The sequence below is a fragment of the Cebidichthys violaceus genome, unplaced genomic scaffold (genome assembly GCF_023349555.1).
Source record: "Cebidichthys violaceus isolate CVI_PGR_0920_01 unplaced genomic scaffold, fCebVio1.0.p SCAF_24, whole genome shotgun sequence".
NCBI classification, from domain to species: domain Eukaryota; kingdom Metazoa; phylum Chordata; class Actinopteri; order Perciformes; family Stichaeidae; genus Cebidichthys; species Cebidichthys violaceus.
In genome coordinates this window covers 7,147,541-7,171,140 of record NW_027176417.1, presented here as the reverse complement: position 1 = coordinate 7,171,140, position 23,600 = coordinate 7,147,541, and the positions used below count along the sequence as shown (strand labels likewise).

The window sequence follows — 23,600 nt, the reverse complement described above, 5'->3', positions numbered from 1 at the left end:
AAAAGGGTGTGTAGGTGGGGGGGATCCCTCCTTCTCGTATCGCCCATCTGTGAGAACCTGGAAGTGCTGCATTTTCCGAGGATTTTCTCCGATGAGGCAATGGAGCCGGTCCCCCGGGAGAGGAGCTTAAGACATCGATCCAATCGGATACGCCCTCACTTTCTCAGCTGCCGTCTTTCATTCGTGCCTCACTCTCCTGCTGCTCGGCTCTCTTTCCACCCAGCGATATCAGAATACGCCAGAGTGTTTAGTTCTGTCACACACTATCACTTGTGCCTGTTTTGGTTCCCCCCTCCAAGCCAATAAATCAGACCGACATGCCAGTATTGTGTTACTTAACACCCCGTTTGTTCCCAAAATCATTTCTCTTCTCAACTTTAGCTCTCCGTGTTATCTTAAGCTGTCAGCAGCAGTGTGCATTATTCAACTTTGTTCTTGTGTGCCACGTGCACTTGATAACCCTCGTCTCGGGTGAATATTAGTGTAAAGTATTCCACAAAGGACATGCTAGGATGAGAGAGAATCCAGATAATACTCACAATTATGAGCTTCTTTTAGATTAACCCTCCATGTAGGGAACCACAGCTCTACTCTCACTTTGATTATTATTACTTCTATTTGCATTTATTCTCATTTTCTGCAAACCTCACCGATGAGATCCATCCTCACTGTTGTCCCTTTTTAAATGGAATATATTGGGCAAACGTTACTGTAAACCTACTGTCTCCTGAATACTTGCGGATGACTGAGGAGGCTGCAGTTCAGCATTTTGCTTCTGAACTTGATGCCCGTGTCGATACGCTTGGCACAATGTGAACTAAACCTGTCCATTATGGCTTATGTATGTATTTAAAAACTCTATATTTCCCTGCGGTTATTTCCGAGCAGGAACGGGTGTGTCGTTGTGGTAACACGAACGCTTGCCTGCTTTTTCTCCGCGCTGCAGAGAAGGTCTTAGGGGACCCACTCATCAACTCACACAGAGGAGGAGTTTTAGTGAGTTGGGGCAACTTTGGAGTAACCAATAACATCCATCAGCGGTGAAGCAAGCCTGCCTCCACACTTTGGGTCTCCCCCTGCCCATGTAAGTGCTTTCTCATGAGGTTTGCATTTAGTGGGAGGGTCTCTGAGAGTGAGCAGAGTTTTTATGTCTTGGTTTTCATTCAGTGGATGCTAAGTGGCCTCTTGAACTGCTTGGATTTAACTGTTGACCGGCTGGCTAGCAGGTGGCGCTTGAGGAAACAGTGAGAGGACTGTGTGGACTGGAGTGCTGCTGCACGCTGAGACACTTGGAGGACTGGAGCCAGCAGCATGTTGAGGATCCAGACGTTGTTGCCTCTCCTGGTTCTCTGTGCTGGGAGCTTGGATGCCTGGTTGTGGTTCCCAGTTCGAGAGGACACCCCCAAGGTTCCAGTGCTGACAACGCCAGCAGGACCGTCAGGTGCCAACACGACAGCCAATGGCACGCTGACGAAGCAGGAAGAGGAGGATGACAACTTATCTGGGGTTGGGGAAGAAATTATCAACGTGGCGACAGGAATCCGTAAGTTTGTGGAGGCGTGGGATGCGACCCCGACCCCGACCCCGACCGCCAGGACTACTAGCGGAGGCCTGACCAAGAAGGTGGAGAGCGCTAGCCCTAACACGACGGGTAATGCAAACCGGTTCAGAGAGGAGAGGGTGGGAAAGGGGTCTGGGATCGGGGTAGAGGATGGGTCAGGATCTGATCTTAGGTCAGATGTAGAAGGTAATAAAGTCCTGGCTCTTAATTTAACCAGGATGTTAGTTGACCTAACCCCCCCTGATAGTCTCATCAATGCTTCTGACCACTCTTGTCCCCCGGTGCCCTCTGATTGGCCCATTTGCTCCGGCAAAAGCCCCAAATTTTTCACGCTGCCCAACTTCTTCAACCACACATCTGTGGAGGAGGTGGGCGCGGTCCTACAGGAGTGGGCGTGGCTCACGAGGGCGAGGTGTCACCACAGCGCAGAGTGGTTCCTCTGCCTCCTGCTGGCGCCCAGGTGCCCGGCGGCCCTTTACCTGCCCTGTCGCAGCTTCTGCCAGGTGCTGCAGGACAGCTGCTGGGCGTCTCTGGAGAACGGGCGTCTCCCGGTGGAGTGTCACCTGCTGCCCGAGAGAGCGTGCGCGTCAGTTAGTAACCTGAAAGGTAACCCCGGCGGGTTAGAATGTATCCTGTCTGGTGATACATTTTGAATCCGATGTCACGTCACTTTCTGTCGTTGTCTGAGCGTTTCAGTCTCTGTGTGTGTTTGTTTTGGTAACACGCGTGTCCGCGCACATTTTGGCTCTTGTGATTCACTTTTAAACATGATTTTGCATGTTTTAATGCAATCACACACACTTTACATCACAGCTGACTATTTTTCAAACCACGTTTAGTGTTAAAAATGTTTTTAAGCAACCTTTTGCACATTTATTCAACCTGCAGGGACTTGAGTTAGGAGCTCTCCAGGGATTAATAACATCATCAAACTCTTAATTATCTTTATATTTGATTCACACATTCTTCTTCCAGATCAGATCCTGGCACCTACATTACTCTGGGAGATTCAGGTGTGTTATGCTAGTAGCAGCTAATGTAGCCCGGAGCCTCATGCAGAGATAAGCAGCAGGCTGCAGAGGTCTGATAGGCTCACATCGTTTCGACGCCACACCCCCAGATGTTTTATTGTTATCTAAGTTGCTGTCCCAACCAACTCTGTCTGGTTGAGTTCCCCTTTAAGCCATCCATCACAGTAAACATCATGTCTGCTTCCATTGTTGTCGAAGTGACATTTTTGTTGCATTTGTAGGTGCAGATTGATTTGACATGTTTACGGGGATGAATGCTCCAACGCATGTTTCAAGTCTCTGCGCGTTGAATCTCCAAGACGTGTATTAAAACTAAATGATGCCTAGAGGGTGGAACATGGTTGCCAATAATGAAAAGTATATATAATCTGCAATGAATGCGTTAAAACATGCAAAACCAGCGGTCGTTGTTGACACTGTGGCTTTCTGTCCACTGCACACGTCCAGAGGATGTGGTTTAGCACGTCACTGTCCCAGGCTGCATGCCACCTTCATGTGATTGTCTTGTCAACTGCACAGTGCAGAAGTGCAGAAGTGCATCTGCAAAAGCACCGTTTGTTTGTGTCAGCAATGGACAGCAACGTTACAGGTTCTTTGTAGCCTTTTATTTAAGTTATATTAAAGACCAAACTAGCTAAAATCCAACTTATTGTATGATAATGTCCATTCAGGCTGCATAAATCCACTTAAAATGACTTCCTGCATTGAGTCAAAGGTTTCCCAGTTCATTTATATTGAGATAAGCCTAGAAAATGTATAAACAGGAGACTTTCCCCTTAAACCCTTAAGACAGGAAATGCTCCAGAGGCCCATGTCCAGTCTTTCGGTGGCGTCATAAATTGTGCGTGAACTTTGCTACATAAAAACCATCTTCATCATGCGTTTTCCCACAGGAACATTTAATGTAAATATTCTGGGTTTAAGTGGCAGATAGTTTTGTAATTTTCCACGAGTCGGGTCCTTGTTTGGATAACCTTTTAAACTCAGACGTAAACCATACTGTTAAACACAGATACATGTGTTAAATGTGTTACTCCTGCATCCACAGTCCCTTATGTGGGGGAGAATTTAATTATTCTCTGAATCATAATCATAAAATGTGGTGAAAGTGGTTTCTTAAATGGACACTTTCGACATCATGCAGTACGGGATATGAGACATAAATGTTCTCGTCGTTATGCTGTTTTTATTGGGTGTGAATTTCCAAACACCTGCATGGCTACCTCATGTATGCAAAAAGGAGAGATTGACTATAACAGTAAGAATACAAGATGGATGTATTAGTTCTGTATGTTGCATATAATTGTCTTTATGCTCTATTCTCTTGGTTTGTGGTTTCCTACATGCAGCACTCTGGTCGAACAATAATCATTCCATTGCTCCTGTCACATCCTACTCCTGCATGCCAGTCACCCATTTCTGTCCCGGGTTATCTACTCCATCATTTTTATGATCAGCTGGCGAGGAGTTCTGTGTGGATTTAGGGGCAAATGCTGGTGAGGCTTCCAGAGTCACAGAGCGGGAAACAATTGGGCCATCTGTGGTGTGGAGGATGGCATTTATGATAGCGGCTGTGGGTGGGAAAGTGTGACGATTGTGTCCTCTGTTTGGGAGAAAGGGCAACGGCGTCGCGGTGAGTAACAAGAGGGCCTTGTGACTGGGATGAGACTCGGCGGCGTCTCTGCCAGAGGTCAGAGGGCACGGCCAGTCGCCTACCCTCTCCAACCAGCAACATTGGATGGGTGGTAATTAAGTGTTCGCTCGACCATTGGAAGATGAGCAGAGACAGAGTGGGACAAAGTGGGACGGAGACTTTGAATGCGAGCGGGAATTACCCGCTCTTTAAGAAAAGTGCTTCACAGTCGGTTCTTCAAAAACACTGAAATCGTGTTAAACTGCATGTTGGGCCAATTTGCAATTATGCAGCATTGATCCGAGTCCTTCCTGTTTGCCTGAAATTTGCCGTTTTCCAGTTAGTGGTGAGCTGGTTGTTGCTCCTGCAGGCATAGCAACGGTAACAAATGTGGAAAACATAAGGGGGCGCTAAAAAAAAGCGTTCAGGAAAAACATACCAATTTTAACTACAAAAGTAAGTCTGTTAGTCATGGGGAGTCGGCTTGTAAAACTGTTGTCTAATGTCTTCTGTGGCTGTAAAAGAGAAGTTTAGGCTTCAAGACTAAAATCATTTTATGACTCAAAACAGCAGCATGAGCTTCAGATGGAGCCACAATCTGTTTTCATTCTTTATGCTAAGCTAACTAGCTGCTGGTTCTAGCTTCATATTTAGTGTGCAGGCATGACAGTGGTATAGTTCTCAGCAAAAGAACGACTAAATATATTTCCCAAAATGTCTTTACTGCAGAGACACTATGGAGGCATTTTTATGGAATGGTCCCATGTTTGGGGGAAAAAAATAAATACATTATTAAAAAAGAAATAAAAGTAAAATATGTATAATATAATATTTAAATTGGACTGCAGCCAAGAAACCAGACCTTTTCAAATGTGAAGTAAAGCTAGATGTGAACTCCTCACTGATCCCCATCAGTCGGCTTTAATTCGCTCTCAGCTCTGTGTATTCAAACATGGATTAAGGTCCTCCTGGGGAGGGAAGCTGTAGATGTCACAGCTGCGTCGCCTCCGTTTGAAGCGTTAACTGATGCCACTCTGCTGTTCACATGTGTGAAGTCCAGTCGGTTCGATCCCGAGAGGGCAGACCTGCAGCTGGGGGTGTCAAAGGTCGAATCTACTGGTTTAACTGGTGTGTTTGTTGTCTGACAGAGACGTGAAGGCAAAAAAAAAATTGTTTTTAGATCGAGAAGCACTGAACTGAATAAATATCTCAGATTCCTCCTAGTGTAATTAAATGATCTTTTTTAGTGATTACTTTTCCAAATAAGGACTGCAGCTTTCAGATGGAGGTAAAGTAAACTGCTCTGTGAGGCGTAGTTTGATAATGGAGTAATGCTCTTTAACCTGTTTGCGTGCAATGTTTTTGTGTAATTATAGACGAGGAATGAGAGGGTTTTCATTTTGTACATTCGGTCATTTTAGGTTGCAATGTCCCTTGAAGTCCTCGTCCAAAAACACCAAAACTGCAGCAGTGTATTTATCTTCCACGTGCATTGCATTGTGAGATGGTATGCACTTAAATCATTAAACTGTATGTCTGTCCAGTCTGCTCTCAGCTTTGTTTTCTTGCTGTCTGGATGGAATTATATTCCTCTGCTTTATGTTTCTGCAAGTAATTCATCAAGTTTGTGGTGTTGAAGATTCAAACGTTCTTTCTGTCCACTAACACACTCGTGCACAGTGTGATGTACTGGCGTGGCATTGCACAGTGGGGTCACACAAGGATTTACTCCAAAAAAATGACTTTTATTTGCAACAGCAACATTGCTTTTGTTGCCTGAACCTTGGACCAGTTCAATAAATGAATAGTCGATATGAAATGACCACATGGTAAAGCTTATTGTGAATTAAATACTTTATTCACAAATAGAGAAATCAGATTAAGACAGCAGTTTGATTTCACTGAGTTTGATCAGATTTTCTGATCAATTTAAATTAGTTTGGGCTAATTAAAAGAGAATCCAATGGATGCAAAGTCTGGTCTACTGCTAGATTTAGAACATATTGTTTGTGCCTCTTCTCTTTGTTTCTTGGCCTCCAGGGAAGCTGTTCTTCTTCCCCCTGAGGAGGCATTTTACCCTCCTAAACTTCTGGAGGAGTCCATCAGTGCCTCGATGACATTTCGGCCTGTTTTAGCTGACGGTCTGTGCTTCATCGTAGAGTCCCTCATGGTCCACTTTCCCATGGACATCTGACACGCATTTCCTCTCCATCTGTCTGTCTGAGCCTCTCTTCACGGGCAGCATCTTTTCTTTCTTCACACAGTAAAACAGGCATTGGATTTCTCTGGGGTTCCATGTTGTAAAAAACAGACATGGCACTTAAGTAACAGACTCCATGAGGTCATGTTTTATGCATGTTGTTCCTCCGCACAGAGGGCCATGTTAGCATGAAGAAGCTGGCAGACAGAAGCGGGGTTAACTGTTTCCTGTTTCAGAGGCAACGCTCGCATGTTTTGGGTGTCCTGCCAGCTTCCATCTGTGCTCTTTTGAGAATTTACATATAAAGAAACAGCTGATCACTGACTTAAAGTTTAATGGTATTTAACACACGCATCAATTCTGTGGCATTAACTGCTGAACTAAATGTATTTTTTAGAGGTGTAAATGGTTTCAATGATCTAGAAATTAACCAGAGAAATGGCCTGAAAAGCATAAATCCTTCTTTGTTAAACATATTGCTTGCGTTGCATTTTGGTTCCCAGGAAAAATATAAATAAATTCCGAGCCTGAGACTGAGATTACAACTCTGATAAGGAAATTAGAAAAGTGTGTAGCTGGCATGACGGACATTGCTCTTGTTCATGGGAGCCTTAACTGGCCTGTTCAGTGGGAGAGCTGTGGTCGGACTGGACAGCTTCCAGATGTGAGGGTGTACGCATGAAGCGAAACAGGATATTAAGTTACAATGCTGCTGCAGAAGAGGAAGTTTCCTTCTTGAGATTAAAAAAAAAAAATTCTACATGATCTGACCAGCTGATTTTATGCAACAGCTGCAGCAGCTGTGTCACTGAGATGGACCAATAGCAGGTGCCCTCAGTGGGAAGTTGACCACCCGGCGTGTCCTCCAATTGGATCAAATCCCACAGAATCCAGGCTTAGCTGCAGTCTGCTGCGCAGTTCGACGCCACATAACTCCGCTGTTCATGCAACAAGTGGTTGTGAGAACAAGTGCTCAGGATTTAAGTGGGCGAGTGCAGATGTGCAGTTGGTTATGAGTGTTGGTCAGAATAATGTCACTTTACTCTCAGCGAGTTTAAAGGTGTGCAAAAACAGAAACGGCCCAAACGCGGTATCCTGTCGACACTAATTAGAAACTTTTTAAAGCAAACGTAAGAGTGAAAAATGTCATTCAGTCCTGAAAGTAGAAGGACGTGACGTTTGTCTCACTTCAAGGCTGAAACAGGGAATTAAGCTGCAACAGTGAAAAATCAATGAAGTTAAGTTAAGCTTCTAGTTCTTATTTTATTTTCGTGTGTCATGTGTTTCATGCATGACTGAAAGTGTCCCTCGACATCATGATTTTCCCATTTTGCAGGCAGCTGGTCTTTGTCAGAGTTACAGCTTCCTCTGCGTTCTTTGACTGAACACTAAACTTAGCTGCATGTAATACTTTCACATCATTAATAAACCTTGGGAAACCCCCACGACCTCTGACCCGCCCCTGACCCCTTTAATGCACACATTGTACTTTTGGGTCGTCTCCTCTCGTGAATCTGTGATGACAGGCCGCCCTCGAGAGAAGTGTCCGCCGTCCAAAAAGGCTTTCTCCCCTGTGATGCTGATTTATGAGAATGTCATCTGTTGGTCTCTTGGGCGGTTTGAATCTATGGGAACTGAAACGTCAGCAGTTTTTTATTTTCATTAATTCTCACTGTGGCATAAAAGTTCAATCCAGCATTAGTTAAACCATCTAGTCAGTCAAACCGGTGCAGGGCGACCACTGATCTGTGGTTTGCAGTTTGACCTGAAGAGTCGATGGGTTTGTTGTTCCAGAGGCGCTCGTCATGGATCAGTTGAGTCGGTGACTCATTTAAAGACGTTTCCTAACTTGTTGCACTTCCTGCAGTGAAAGTTTGAACACATCCGAACCTGTATTGTGTCTCAAAGATCTCTAAAGCAGAAGAAGCGTCTTAAAAAGACGTTTTATATCTCCTGGAATTCTACAACGTCTTCACATGGACGTCATCAAAATGTTTTGCTCTGAACCATAAACGTTAAATGTTTTCCTTTCTAAAGAACTTGTGATTTGCTGATCATTCCTGTGCTTTAAACTGACCCTGTCTTTGGTACTCATGCTGCCTTCAAGTGCACTTCATAAACTCCTACTTCACGAGCTTTTTGGAGACACTTTTGCTTTTTTTTGAGGGGAAATAACAACAAAATACGTCTTATATTGAAAGTAGTTTGTTGTTTCCCGGTGATTTTGTTCATTCATGCTCGGTTAAATGACTGCATTTGAAGGCAGCTGTTGTCTAACTTTTTTTGAAAGTGTGTCTTTTGACTTCCTGTCTCTTTGTTTCCTGCAGAGGAGAGCGGCGTCTCTTTGCTCCAGCTAATCGGAGACCCTCCACCAGATGAGATCACCACGACGTACGGGCCGAGGGGGGAGACCGCCTACGTCTTCACCTCTGCGGCGGTGTCGGGCCAGCCGGCTCTGGCCCACGTCCCCAACCCTTTCCACCGCCACTTCTCCCTCCTCTTCTACATCAAGCCCTCCACTCCCTCCGCCTCCGTGCTCTTCTCCATCACCGACGGGCCCCAGAAGCTCATGTACATCGCCGTCAAGCTCAGTGCGGTGCAGTTCGGCCGTCAGAGGGTGCAGTTCTTCTACACCGAGCCCGACTCCGAGGCTTCGTACGAGGCGGCCAGCTTTGACGTGCCGAGCCTGGTGGACACCTGGAGCCGCTTCTCGCTGTCTGTCTTTGAGGAGCAGGTGACTTTCTACCAGGGCTGCGACTCTGAGCCGCAGGTGGTGAAGTTTGAGCGTTCGCCGGATCCCATGGAGCTCGACGGCGGGGCGGGGATCTTTGTGGGTCAGGCGGGAGGAGCCGACCAAGACAAGTTCCAGGTAATTTTTTAAAACCCAAATGAAGGTACAAACAAGAGGATTCGTGTCACACATCTATGGTATGAGCTGATGAGGTTACACCCGCTGTGTCTTCCAAATTTGGACAAAAGACAGCTGCACAATCCATCTAACTTAAAATGAAGAAAAGGAACACATTCAACTCTGAAAACAAGGAAAAATAACACATACTTTTCAATAAAATACATTATATAGCTGAAGCAACAAACATTTGTAACAAAATGATCACTTTAGAATTTGGAGAAGTCTCATCTTCTACCATAAACTCCAGGGTACCAGCAGAGGAAATGCTCAAGTGCTGAAGAGATTTGCTCATCACATTTGTGACAGAAATGAATGAAAAACCAGACATAAATCCTCCAAATGTCACCCACGGGAGCTGGGGAAGCTGAGTAATTCACTGTGTGCTAAAAGAGCAGGTGTGTGAGGGTGTTTGTATGTGGAAGTGTGACCTCTTGGTCGGGTCAGATCCCTCTGTAATATCTCCCTGTGGCTCCTCGTAGCAGGTCTGGGGCACACCAGGCAACAGGCAGACTTAACCCTGCTCGGTCTTGTAAATCTGTTACTTGGCCCCTCTCACCTTTTTGGCCTCTGACCTCTCAGCCAGTGACCCAGGTGACGGTCACATGGCCTTTGAAGTGGAGAGGAAATTGATGTGTCCAAACACTTCTAATCTGAGCTGCATCTCTGGGCCAAAATCAATGCAAAAAAATATACATTTTAAGAACACAAACCGGTCTCTAAGGCAGAATATTCTCACGTGTCATGCGTCATAAAATCAACCTTGACTCCAAAAGTCTGCGAGCCAGAATAAGATCTCTAACGGATTTAAAATCATTCAAAGGCCGTGTTTAAAGCAGCTGACACATTATTCTGCTCTGAGTCATTTCTCCTTTTCCATCTCTTTGGAGGTTTCAGAGGAAGCTAATGTCACGAGCGATCACAAACAGTGAGTCACAAAGAAATACGACGGTGTGTGTTTTCAGGGTGAGATTGCAGATCTGAAGGTGCTGGGAAACCATCGGACAGCTGAGCGTTTGTGTGACGACGAGGACGACTCTGACGCTGTGAGTATTTAGTGTTTTATATTTATATTTCATTCAAAGTGTCTGAATGCTTTTGTGTGTAACACTCTGTCTCGTAGGCCTCTGGAGACTTTGGCAGCGGTGAAGGCGAAAGGAGACAGACGGGACACTCAGTCAAGGTTTGTCTTTTCATTTCTTTGCATTATTTGAAATGAAAGTGCATGAATGAAAAGTTAGCATGTCACAGCAGCACAGTGGAAAGCTAAATGATCTTTGTTTAAATCAAATTAACTGGTTGATGTGCTGTTGAGGAACAGATTAAAAACACCATTCTAAGAATGCAGGAAACTTTCATAACATGAGAACTACGTCCTTTAATATATCTCCCCGGTGCATGCTGGGAGGATTTCCAGCACACCTACCTCATGTACTTGTAATCACATGATCGGCACTTGTTTCAAAATAAGAGCGCTCTGTTATTCTAGATAACCTGCATCAACAAATCAATCATCAAACTGTGCTCCAAGAACCAACGATGAGAATTAAGAGGATTATTTTAGCCTGGTGCAAAATGTTTAAACACTGTAAAGCAATGTTGCATGCAACTTTTTTTTTTTTGTTACTTGCAGAACTCGAGGTTCAGGTGACTTAGCACCACTTGCATTCAAAAGTTGTATGTGTGTCGACAGCGTGTTGTGTTTTTAAATACTGTTTCAGAGTCTCAAGAATAAAGATTTCTGCTGTTCAGCCATTTTAAACCACCGCATTGTGTTTCAGACCACACCTCCTCCCTTCCGGCCAGTAGCTGAACCCCCTCTGATATCCTCAGACAGAACCAGACTCAAAGAAACAGGTAAACGCTCTTCATCGCCATCAGAGGAATCGCTTACGACTGCAAATCTTCAGTTTGTGGCTGCCAAGTCGACCATCACTCTGTGGAAAAATGTGTAATGGAAGTTTTTAATCACACAGCAGCCGCTGCCAACAAAACGCCTTGTAGGCTCACTGTGCTTTTATCCATAAATACATGCAAAAGGGTGCTTGTCTGGACCTGAAGGTGAGGGGAGTTTTGCTGCAGGGTTTCAACGTGCTGGTGACATGTGAAACTCCTCAGCTCCCTCATGTGGATAGTTAAAGAACTTTTGGCTTTGCAATGTCACTCAAGCACTGACGAAGCTGCTTTTAAGGAGGAAATGAAATTCACTTTTGGTTTTAAAATCTCCTTTAGAGACCCGCATACGCAGATTAACACATCCTATCAGATTCTTTGTCCGTCACCTCATTCAAAAACCTCAGACGGACGTTAACGAGGCAACGCATTCTCCGCTCTACAAGCCAACACTCGCAGGCCTCATGCAGCCGGTAAAGTTGTGTTTGTGTTGACTTTAGATGTCAGGCTTCAGCGGCCGGTGGCGGACAACAGCCAGCCCGGATCACAAGGCTCCAGAGGTGGGTTGCTGGGGGGGGGCAAACGGATCGGGTCGTGCAGATTAGGATTAGGATTGCATCGTGATCGACGTGTGGCCATCCTATCGCAGCATGGAATGAGCAGGGTGTCTCCAGCTGCTGTGGTTTCTCTCTGTTTGGAGCTGTGAGCATGTTGGTGGAGGTTGACATGTGGTTGAGTCAACATATTGTTCTACAGTCTACAGTTTGTTCCACTGACATTACTGAGGCCCTGTGTCAAAGTCTGTTTCTAAGATGTTGCTCATTCCTAAATGAATATGTGATTTTAGACCAATTATCACATCAAACATGCCGCTGCTCACAAAGCATCGGATATGGGATCCAACAGAGCATTACCATATATGTAAAGGAAATATTACTGATTAACACTAGCTATACATAATTCATAGAATAAATCATCATTATTCTAGCTTCAATCAGTTAATGTACCACAAGCTTTGCATTAAATTATCTTTATGAAGCATCGGAATCTAAAAGAATCCATAATAGATATTTACCAAATTAAATGAAATGTAGTTTTGAATCACAAGGTTGTTTCTTTGTTCGGTTCTCGTTTATTGTCGATTGTTCTTCATACTAATAGAAAAGTCAAAAGGGAGAATTATGAGTTATGCAGTAGTGCCCTCTGGAGTCACAGCTTCCACTGACATAAATGTGTCCACTAGGTGGCGCCAGACTTCTGAGAGAAAACCCGTCAACTCTCAAAACGCATCTTTTCTTTCACATTTCTTTCGTTACACACTTATTTTTTTTTACATTGTAATAATTGATATTTGATTCTTTATTCTTTTGTGTAAATAAATATGTACTTTTGCATTTTGGTGGTGGTAGTGAGGACGTTCATTGCTTGACCTGATTTATGCACAGAGTAAAAATGATCCTTAATATGAGAGAAATACCCCTGTACAGTACACACGCAGTATATTTCATATTTTACATTTACTTACATTTTATTTTTGTTTAACTGACAAAAAGCTTGATGATTGAAATAGTTATTGTTACATTTTTCTTTCTACATTTCATACTTGCTTTGATGTCACATGTTGTACATGTGACCGTAGTCAAGTTGTCCTGCACAACACATTCATAATGCTCTCAGTGCGTCCGTATGTGTGTGTGTGCTTTTGTTTCGAGCATGCGTTCTCTTTGCACGATGTATTGAAGTTCTTCCCGACGTTCCTAATGTGACGCCTCCTTCAGGTCCCGGCGGTTCAAAAGGTGAGAAAGGTGACAAAGGAGATAAAGGCTTAACGGGGGACACGGGCCCCGCAGGGCCGAAGGGAGAGTCGGGCTCCAGCTCTGGCTCCTCCGGTTCCTCCTCTCAGCGTGGAGAAGGAGGCCAGAAGGTAGAAACATCCCTCCGTGTGCATGAAATGTGAAATCAGCTGCAAATCACACGCGCAACTTCATATTTGTGTTTTTCTTTGTTTCAGGGAGAAAAGGGTGTAAAGGTACGTTAACGTTGTTCACACTGAGGGACACAACATCTTCATTCACTAACGTTTTCAGCTGAAGATCCTGGTTTCCTTCCTCACCAGGGTAATTCTGGCTTCGGATACTCCGGCAATAAAGGAGAACGTGGGGCTGAGGGGCCTCCTGGGCTCCCTGGTCCTCCCGGACCTGCAGCTGAGGTGATTCATCTTGGGAGTGGCTCTGTTGTGCAGCAGGTGTCTGGACCCGTCGGACCTCCTGGACCACCGGGGCCAGACGGGGCCGCAGGACCCGCAGGAGATGATGGAGAACCTGTTAGTAGAGAAAGTCTTGTTTTCCACAAATGTTCTGTTTGAATATATTAATGTCACTCAGTGATTGTTGGTTCTCTTTTAGGGGGATCCAGGAGAAGATGGGAAAGCTGTAAGCGTCTTTGTTCCTATTGAACAGATTTAGTTCCTGACTTCTCTACATAATTCAAACATTAGTGTAATTCTGTTGTTTTTGCTCCTGTTCCCAGGGTCCCGCTGGGCCACACGGTTTACCAGGAAGTCCAGGAACATCTGGTGCTAAAGGCCAGAAGGTTGTAGTGGAATAAGACGGATGCATTGTGTTGATTCTTGCACAATTATTATATTATAGAAAAAGGTTAATTTAGCGTAATAATGAGTGATATTTCCAGGGTGAGGTTGGAGAGGGTCAACCAGGACCCAGAGGCCCCCCCGGTCTACCGGGACCTCCTGGAACTGGGACCGGTGACCGCCCAGTACGTCTACACTCTAAACACCCTATTGATTTAGTTTTTATTGTTTCCAGACTCTTCACTGTATTTTATTTTGTGTTGATAGACGTTTTTCGACATGGAGGGCTCAGGATTCCCAGACTTGGACAAAATCCGGGTGTGTTGATGACCGTTCAAACGAAACATGATTTTGAGGGGTTTTTTTACAACATATTGACTGTTTGATTTGTTATCAGGGTGCCCATGGTCCTCCGGGCCCCCCAGGGCCTCCTGGCCCTCCTGGGGTCTCAGTGGCACTGGGACCCAACGGTCCAGTTGCTTTCGGACCCCCTGGACCACCTGGACTGGATGGAGTCCCTGGTCTACCAGTGAGTTAGTATAATACAGTTTTCAATGTACAAGATAGAGTTGAAACTATTAGTATTCATTAGTATAAATGTTTGGTTCCAGCTTCTCAATGTGAACATCTTTGAGTTTTTCTTCAGACATGTCGAACCATTTGAATATATCACTTTGGGTTTTGTAAAACTTGTGAAGCCCTTTCTCACTATTTAGTGATAATAACTAATAATAATGTTGATTGTGTGCTCTTACAGGGTCCTCCTGGTCCTCCTGGTAGAATGGGTCAACCAGGACCCGGAGGAGAGAAGGTGAGAAAAGCACAGATTGATGTCAACTGCTGAATATTATTATTTCTTCATTTTGTTTTTCATCACAAACATCTTTCCCCTCCAGGGTGACGGCGGTGAGCTTGGTCTTCCAGGAGCATCTGGAGAAAAGGTGAGTTCATACTTCAAAGCAAAATCTTAATGTTTCTTCTTGAACTTGAAATTAAATTTGTGGCGGGTGCATCCAGATAGATTCTGTCCTCCATGTTTGTTGCTTTCCTCTAGCAAACCTCGCAGGACTCCAACTTTTTCACCGGCCTGTTTTCTTATTTTGCTCCATCCTCTACGGTGTGTAATGGGTCGCAGGTACTGGGGGGGTCTCTGCTTTGGTGGTTTCCTTCCTCTCAAGCTTTTATCAGCTTCCATTTCACCTCTTAACATACGTCGCCGTGAGTGAGTCCTCTTCCTTTCTAAATCTTCCTCAACCTAACTAGTACGAGGTGCTTCCTGTCACTCTTCTGAGTGTGACATCTCACTGTGTCTGTGTTTTGTCTGCCTGCGTCTCCTGCATGTCCGCGACATTAAAAGCATCTTAAACTGCTGATAGCAGGAGTCAAACTGTCCTTCCTCACCTCAGGGTGCTCAGGGTGACCTAGGACTGCCAGGTACCTCTGGGCAGTCTGGGCTGGCAGGGCTTCCAGGTCCCATGGGACCAGTTGGACCCCCAGGACCCCCTGGCCCACCAGGGCCACCGAGCCGCTTTGGTCATGTGAGTAGAGGTGAAACCCATACGGTTTTATGAGTGCTGCTTCATTCTTTTTATTTACATTCGAGCCATCATCTCCCGGTCGTCGTCATCATCATTACGTTTGTTATGGACAGAGACCCTCTCCTCTCTCCTTACAGGGTAACCAGGATGGACACGAGACAAACAATGGCTTTCCCGGACCCGATGGCCCACCTGGACCTCAGGTACCCGATCACCTAAACGTTAAACCTTCTCTTGGCAGAAGACGCCCTGCCTCATGTCTCTCTGTGTTCTGTCTTCCAGGGTCCACCTGGTATCGCAGGTCTACCTGTAAGTACTGCAGAGTCCGTTTATTGTCATACAGCACAAATATAGCTGTTGTTATTGTTATTAATGGATTCATATTGTTGGTATGAGTAATGTTTTATCATGATTTCCAGGGTAGGCCAGGGTTGCCAGGTAATCATGGAGACAAAGGATCAGAGGGAGCAAGAGGATATCCTGGGAGTCCAGCTGTCGACGGGGTCGTAGGACAGCCGGTATGAGGCCAGATGAATTCTGGGAGTTGTTGTTTTTGTGAACAATATCACATATTAGACATGATTGCACATATTCCTGTTTTACACGTTGCTTGTTTTCATGGAAGTAATAATGTTCATATTTTTAGGGTGAAAAAGGAGACAGTGGAAAGAGAGGAGAGCCGGTGAGTCAAAATATTGCTTTCATGCTGTTGTATTTGTTTAGCTGTCATCTTTTGGTGGCATAACCAAGTACATTTTCTCAAGTACAAACTCAAGATACTTTACTTGAGTATTTCTAATTGATGCTAAGTTATACATCTACTACACTACATCTCAGAGGTACTTCTTCATCTTCTCACCATATGTCGACGTGAATATGCTCTTCTTACGGATGATTTTTGTTTTTGTGGCAGGGTCTGCCAGGGAGAGATGGAGGGCTTCCTGGACCTCCAGGGCCTCCCGGTCCTCCAGGACAAGTCACCTACCAGACGAGCGATGTGAGTCAGAGGTCCATGACCATAACTTAACCCCCACATGAACGCCTGCCATCACTTATATGTTCATATGTTTGAGTTACTCATCTTCACTAACAGTCACTGCCTGCATAGCTGTTTGTTCACCTCCACACTAACTGACCTAACTTTGTCTTGCTGTAGTATAATGACGTGTATTGGAGCGAAGGGGGGCAGGTGAGTTGTTCCCTAACTGACTCACCAGAAAGCTAAACCAAACTGAAGTCGTTTGAACACGTTTGCACGTTGTTTGTTCTCTTTCTTCATGTCTTGTCGCTCTCTTTTCTTTAGGGAGGGAATGGTCTTCCTGGTCGAGCAGGATTCCCAGTAAGTATCGTGATCAATATCACACAGATTGGAAAATCAGTGACAAAATGGATGGAATTCAGTGTGTTATGTGTTTTTATTTAGGGGCCCTCGGGACCAAAAGGAGACAAGGGAGCCTCAGGTCCTCCAGGATATGCACCTAAAGTAAGATAATCCACATTTTAATGAGTTCATTCAGCATTTCATACTCTAAAAGATGCTGATTGTGCAGTATTACAAAGATAGATCTCCCCTGGCCTTCATCTGCAAAATGTCACTCAAAGAGACTCGTAGAAACTACAAAGACATGCAAAATGACAAAAAATAGACACCACATTTTTGTTTTCCTCTTGTGCGATCTATCTCGTTTCGTTCCAGCGGTGGTTTGAGTTAAACATGTTGTTTTCTTCAGGGGGCGAAAGGAGAACCTGGTCTCATCATGGGCCCTGATGGGAGACCTCAGTACATCGGTGGTCTGGCAGGACGGCCGGTAAAAACCTTTTATGAATGACCGGATATCGAGCTACGAGGATGCATTCACCACATGTCTGCATCGCAGCGCAAATTACATGACATGTTCCATCTTTCTGTCCTGCTTATTCTCGTTGAGATCCAGGAATTTAAGCATCTAATGAAGTGGTTCATTGCCTGAAATGCCAGTTTTTACAGTGTGTTTCTGTGTTCATTTACAGGGCGATGAAGGACCCCCTGGCCCTGCGGGACCTACAGTGCGTGTTATATTTTTACCACATTTTGATTGTTTTGCTGATATGACATACTGCAACTAACAGCATTGACTCAGTATGATAAACCTGTGTGGTTCTTTTGTTCTTCTCCAGGGCCCTTCTGGTCCTTCAGGACAGAAGGGAGAGATTGGGATACCAGGTAGACCTGTAAGTACATTTCCTGCTACATTTTCAAATCAAGTCTAGAAAATAGAACAAACGAGTCCACAGAGTCAGATATGTTTAATTTATACACATGGGGGCTTTAATCTTGTTCATATTTAATGTCAAAATGTGTTTTTATATGGTAGGGTCGACCGGGGCTGAACGGCGTCAGAGGAGAGAAGGGAGACTCAGGCACTGGATATGGATCTGGTTACGCTGTGAGTATCGCAGATTTGTCTTATTTAAAAGTCCACTGAGCTTTTATCTTCAGGCCATCAGCGCACAGTACTCAATATTTGATGTTGTCTCCCAGGGTCCTCCAGGTCCACCGGGCCCCCCTGGACCTCCAGGACCTGCTGTTTCCACAGACAGCATCGTGGTGAGGATTTATTTTATTTATTGGTTTATCTTATTTCTGTCCAGTAAATTAAAAAAAAGTAAATATATTAAAAGTAATACGATGTTGAACCGCCCCAAAACGCTTGCATTAATTAGTGAAAATTCTCTAACGACATTGATAATTCAGCTTTTGTAAATACAATTAGATACTTAAATGTTGTGACTTATGATTGTGAACGATCATCTTTGTTTTTATTTCAGCCGTTTGGGGATCATTCCAGGTATCACCCAGGTAAACTCGCATCATAAAGGAATAGTTTAACGCTTATTGATGCCACTCTCATGTCTGTCTGTTCAATATAAAGCCGTTTAGCTTAGCATCAGCTAGCCTGTTAATACTTTGTTCCTCTTGTTTGTAGCTTTTAAAGGAGAGAAAGGTGATCGAGGACCACCGGGGACACTTGAAATTACAGGTAGCGCCTCTTCGTCTGTGCAAATGTGTGCAGGAAAAGCTGAAAATGTTTTTAGACAAATTCAAAGCAAGGCATTTTGTTTCTGATCCAGGTGCCGGATCAACCTTCGACATTTACACTTTAAGGGTAAGATTCCGCTCTGAAGTCCGTGGTTCAATAATTAGCCTCAGTGTGATTTTTATTGATATGTCTTTGATGTTTATGTGTCCAGAATGAGTTGAAAGGTGACCCAGGCTTACCGGGCTACAAAGGAGAGAAAGGAGAACCGGCCGGAGGATATTACGACCCGCGCTACGGAGGGAGCGGAGTCGGAGTCCCAGGAGTGCCTGGACCCCCTGTAAGATCCCACTGTCAGAAACATGAAGCTCTCTGCTCAAACAAGTCAAAATCTAAAACACTTTTCTGTCCTCGTTCCATCAGGGCCCAAGAGGCGAATCCATCATTGGCCCACCGGGCCCTCAGGGGCCACCTGGTCAATCAGGAAGAGGCTACGATGGGCAACCTGGACCACCAGGGCCGCCCGGACCTCCAGGGGCATCCTTACCTGGAGCACACAGGGGCACACAGAGTGAGTCGTAATCATAAAGTCACTCAGATATTCACCATTAAAGGCCTTTACACACGTCGACCTGTGTTTCTACTTTCACACTGAACACCATCGTTATAATCATGAATGTGTGGAACGGACATATTCAAACAACATGGAGGCTCCGAAGACTTTACTTATTTCAACCTTGACAAACTTCTGTTCTTACCTTTCACAATAAAAGCCCTCTACATCACAGTATATGCTGCCAGACTGTTTACCAGAGGGGACTCAAATTCACTCTGAACATTTTGCTAAAGGGAAACCCAGTAAAATATCAGTTTGCCTCAGACAGACTGCTGCTCTGGGTCAATAGGATCCTGATAGTTGGTCCTCTAACTGCATGAATCTATTCAAACCATTAATTGAAAAAGGGTCACAACTATTGCAAAAGGTGATTTAGGGCCGTAAGTCTGATTTCCATCCTCCTCTTTTTGAATGACAGCCATCAATATTCCTGGACCTCCAGGACCGCCTGGAGTGCCTGGACTACCTGGATACTCATCAGGGGTGAGAAAACTTGTTTCCTGCTTTATTTCCTTATTATCTAACAGCATCTCATGAAATACAAATGCCACCGTCATCGTAGCTGTAGGAGAAAAGCTTGGCTCACTCTTAAGAGGGGCTTCTGCGTTTGTAGGTGACGGTGTTGAGGTCTTATGACACCATGACAGCCACCGCTAGAAGACAGCCTGAGGGCTCTCTGGTCTACGTCATAGAACAAACAGATCTCTACTTACGGGTCCGAGATGGAGTTCGTCAAGTCCAGGTAATAAAATACCTTTTTAAATCAGCAGGAGAGACATAAAAATACTTCCTATGTATATTTATGGAGTTGTCTTGTTTCTTTTTTCAGCTCGGGAGCTACATTGCTTTGCCCAGTCAGGATGTGAGTGTCTTTTTCCCTTTTTGTCTCTTCTTCAGAACATATAATGTTGTGTTTTTAATGCATATGCTGCTCTTTATCTCCAGGATAATGAGGTAGCAGCTGTGGAGCCGCCACCAGTCGTCCCCTATTACCCAGACCACCACTCCAACACCGACACCGTCGCACACGACTCCCAAAGGCCACCCGAGAGTCCGGTCCACGGCGACTCTGGGCATCAGTCGCACCCGGACCCGCATCACCCGGACCCGCATCATTCGGACCCGCATCACCCGGACCAGCATCACCCGGACCAGCATCACCCGGACCAGCATCACCCGGATCAGCATCACCCAGACCCTCGATACCCGTCAAACCCTGACCCCAGATACCCGACCCACTCTGATCCCAGATACCCGACCCACTCTGATCCCAGATACCCGACCCACTCTGATCCCCAACACCAACCTGACACACGATATCAGCCGGATCCGCGGTTCCCAGCACCAACGGATCCGAGGTTTCCAAGTTACTCCGACCGGATAAATCAACCAGACGGTAGGTTTTCTGTGAATACGGCCCAGGAACGTCCCGCCTACCCAGACACTCGTTACCCAGTCACTCCCCAGCGAAGACCACCACCTCCTGTGCACCAGAATCCAGTCCACCATCATACCTCAGGTCCAGGGGTGAGAGATGCCACTTTCAACTCGGCACATCTTCTGCTCTAGGTATTACTGTAAAATAGAATATTACAATTGAGCATATTGATGTTCCCACAGCTCCACCTCATCGCCTTGAACAGCCCTCAGACCGGCTCCATGCGGGGCATCCGCGGTGCCGACTACCTGTGCTTCACTCAGGCTCAGGCCATCGGGATGAAGGGGACTTTCCGGGCCTTCCTGTCCGCCAAACTCCAGGACCTGCACAGCATAGTCCGCAAGGCCGACAGGGACCGTATGCCAATAGTGAACCTGAAGGTGTTTATGCGACCATTTAAAGGAATAGTTTAAAGTGAATATGAAGCTACAACCAGCAGTTGGTTAGCTTAGCTTAGCACAAATACTGTAAACGGGGGAGAAACAGTTAGCCTGGCTCTGTCCAAAGGCAACAAAATCTGCCTACAAGATCTTTGCACTAATTGTCTCCTCTTTGTCAGGACGAGGTTCTGTTTGACAACTGGGACGCCGTCTTCAATGACGGCAGAATGAAGGAGAACGTGCCGATCTACTCCTTTGATGGCAAAGATGTTCTTAATGACAGCACATGGTGAGCCAAATGACCTGTAACTGTATGACACAATCATATATACAAATATGGAGAAAAATTACAAAAGTAAGTGTTCAAAAGCCCCTAAAACTTTCTAAATTCACGCTACTTTTTCTCTATTAATGCCAGGCCAGAGAAGATGCTGTGGCACGGGTCAACCGGCACCGGGTTGGGCCACGTCGACAGCTTGTGCGAGATGTGGCGCGTGGGCAACCGGGCGGTAACCGGCATGGCGTCGTCGCTGCAGAGCGGCAGTCTGCTCCAGCAGAGCACCAGCAGCTGCTCCAGCTCCTACGTCGTGCTGTGCATCGAGAACAGCTACGCCAGCCACGCCAAGAGATAGACGCACACAACACACACACAACACACACACGCACACACACACGCACACACACACACACACACACACGACACTGGACGAAGTCATGCTTTTGTCCACACATACTTTTCTATCTATTGTAAATAAGTATTTTTTTGTCCTGAATAAATAGTTTATGTGTTAGCCCCTCTTATATGGTGCTATACAGGATCATCCCACTTATTGAACCTAAGTTAAGCTCAGGTGACACCCAGTAACGCTCCGGCAGCCATATTTGTTGTCTGTGAATGGTTCATTTATTTGCCGTTTGTGACTTGTCAGCTGGCACTCGCTATAACGTTAAAAATATTAAAATTAGCGTGCTTGATGCTAGCTAGTAAGGTGTTTTTAAAAGAATGTCCTGATTACTCTCGGTGATTAACAGAACGCAGACTGATTTCATAGGGACTATTTTCTTTGTAGAAAGTAGTTCCAAATAAGTGTTTACAGCGCGATGAATGGATTATACAAAGTAACGGGTCACAGGTTCTGGATTCCCCCAGTTTGGGCCTCTCGTTTATGACCATTCCATTGAAGTCACAGAGCCAATGTGCTTTTCCCACAAAACATCTGAAGAACAGTTCAATTCAAAGATTAAAGATAGCCGCAAGAGTCCTTCAGGTTATTTGGAAATATTCTTTCAAAACTGTGTTGTTAAACAACTTTCCCGCTTTTTCAAAGGTTGCAGGGTATTTGATTTTTTTAGAAAATGGTGCGAGAGGTACAAGTTGGGGCTAATCTAGAAAGACGCGTTGCTGTCATATCTCTATCTTATTGTGGCGGGAGGGAAAATGAATACGGAATATCTCCGTCAAGACTTGTCACACAACAGCAAACCCTCTCCTTCCTGTCCATATGTCCAGAAAGTAAATGTATCTCTGAGAGGGATACACCACTGTGATCATACGTAGACGTTACGTCTGAACCACCACAAACAACTTCAAAACAAATATTTACAACTCTAGTACCTTTTTTATATACAGTATTTGTCGGTCATCAACACATTTCAGTGTTCAAGAGCACCATAAACACTAGTTATTGTATATGAAATGTATGGGGTTTTTTTTAACTTTTATTTTTCAACACTGATATCTGTAACCCATAACACTTGAGTAATCGCCTTTTTGTATTTTTGCAACTGTCTTACTTGGGAAGATGTTTTCAAATCTTATTTTCCAGCAGTAAGAAATGGATATTTATTTTTTATAAACCGCGCTAGTACCGTTTTTTAGTATGTGATGTGAACGCTTTCACAAAGAATAACATTTCCAAATATATCCAGCAGATGTGCAAACCCTACACAGGTGTGTGTAATGCTTACTGACAACGTTTTCCTACTGATACATAGTCAACAGATTCAGTACAGATATCTGGATAGGATTCAGCCATACATGTTTGTCTATGCACTGTTGCTTTTTATTTGTTCTGCAGTAAATGCGCTGCAGCTAGCTCACAAACACTGTGGTGAAACATCAGATGTCATCATTCATACGTTGTTAAGTGGAGAATACGGTGACCTTTTCATGTGCCATAACCAATGCAGTAAGATTTGTGTGTTTTGTTTGTTTTGTTTTTCCTTGTGTGAGCAACATTTTGAATTCTCATTGAATAAACCTGTGTGGAAATTGTGAGTGTTTGTTCTTAGCTTTTAGCTGTTTGTCCAGTCGTTGTGCATCAAACTGAACGAAAGACGCACTATATCTGAATAGTATCTATGAATATGATTTAACCTTTTATATTCACACAGAAAGGGAAATAAGAAGCATCATCTCTCTCTACCAAATAAATGAGATATATGTGAGTTGACATGGACGTTAATTCAGCAGGTAAGCATCTTCCAAGGGAATATAATAAAAGAAATGAATGGATACAGGAGCTGGAGTTGTGGCGTATTGTTCCTTTCATTTCAGTCTAACGATTTGTTCGTTTGTGTGAAGGTGTCGGCTCTACTGTGGCTCTACCTGAACGGAAAGATGAAGAAACCCTCCCATGTGACAGGTGACACAAGGATCTGGTTCATGACTTTCATCATTTTGCATTATTACAGTAAAAACTATTTCAAAAACGAGTTTGCTGCACCCGCCCACCCCAGATATCTTAGATTTTTGTCTTGATGCGTCAAACTTTGACTTGAACTGTATATTTACA

General features: G+C 44.7%; 1 protein-coding gene across 3 annotated transcripts; it reads left to right on the top strand.

Moving 5' to 3' along the window:
- The first annotated feature begins 1,189 nt into the window (after nucleotides 1-1,189).
- On the top strand, nucleotides 1,190-23,080 carry LOC137878915 (collagen alpha-1(XVIII) chain-like). 3 transcript variants are annotated; one of them, XM_068719425.1, is made up of 43 exons: nucleotides 1,190-1,651; nucleotides 8,753-9,294; nucleotides 10,299-10,379; nucleotides 10,457-10,516; nucleotides 11,115-11,190; nucleotides 11,727-11,786; nucleotides 13,005-13,150; nucleotides 13,238-13,255; nucleotides 13,343-13,549; nucleotides 13,632-13,658; nucleotides 13,756-13,818; nucleotides 13,918-14,001; nucleotides 14,084-14,134; nucleotides 14,214-14,345; nucleotides 14,574-14,627; nucleotides 14,713-14,757; nucleotides 14,871-14,951; nucleotides 15,223-15,354; nucleotides 15,492-15,557; nucleotides 15,637-15,663; nucleotides 15,774-15,872; nucleotides 16,001-16,036; nucleotides 16,268-16,351; nucleotides 16,511-16,543; nucleotides 16,658-16,693; nucleotides 16,778-16,837; nucleotides 17,085-17,162; nucleotides 17,365-17,400; nucleotides 17,512-17,565; nucleotides 17,709-17,780; nucleotides 17,876-17,941; nucleotides 18,163-18,193; nucleotides 18,321-18,374; nucleotides 18,466-18,500; nucleotides 18,586-18,711; nucleotides 18,795-18,942; nucleotides 19,406-19,470; nucleotides 19,601-19,729; nucleotides 19,817-19,849; nucleotides 19,933-20,514; nucleotides 20,608-20,805; nucleotides 20,985-21,094; nucleotides 21,224-23,080. In XM_068719425.1, exons 1-43 carry the CDS (start codon nucleotides 1,312-1,314, stop codon nucleotides 21,435-21,437), a joined length of 4,671 nt encoding a protein of 1,556 aa, XP_068575526.1. In that variant the 5' UTR covers nucleotides 1,190-1,311; the 3' UTR covers nucleotides 21,438-23,080. The 3 variants fall into 3 exon arrangements, with proteins under 3 accessions (XP_068575526.1, XP_068575530.1, XP_068575527.1); XM_068719429.1 differs by lacking the exon at nucleotides 11,727-11,786 and having other exon boundaries at nucleotides 14,871-14,933; XM_068719426.1 differs by lacking the exon at nucleotides 11,727-11,786.
- The last annotated feature ends 520 nt before the right edge of the window (nucleotides 23,081-23,600 follow it).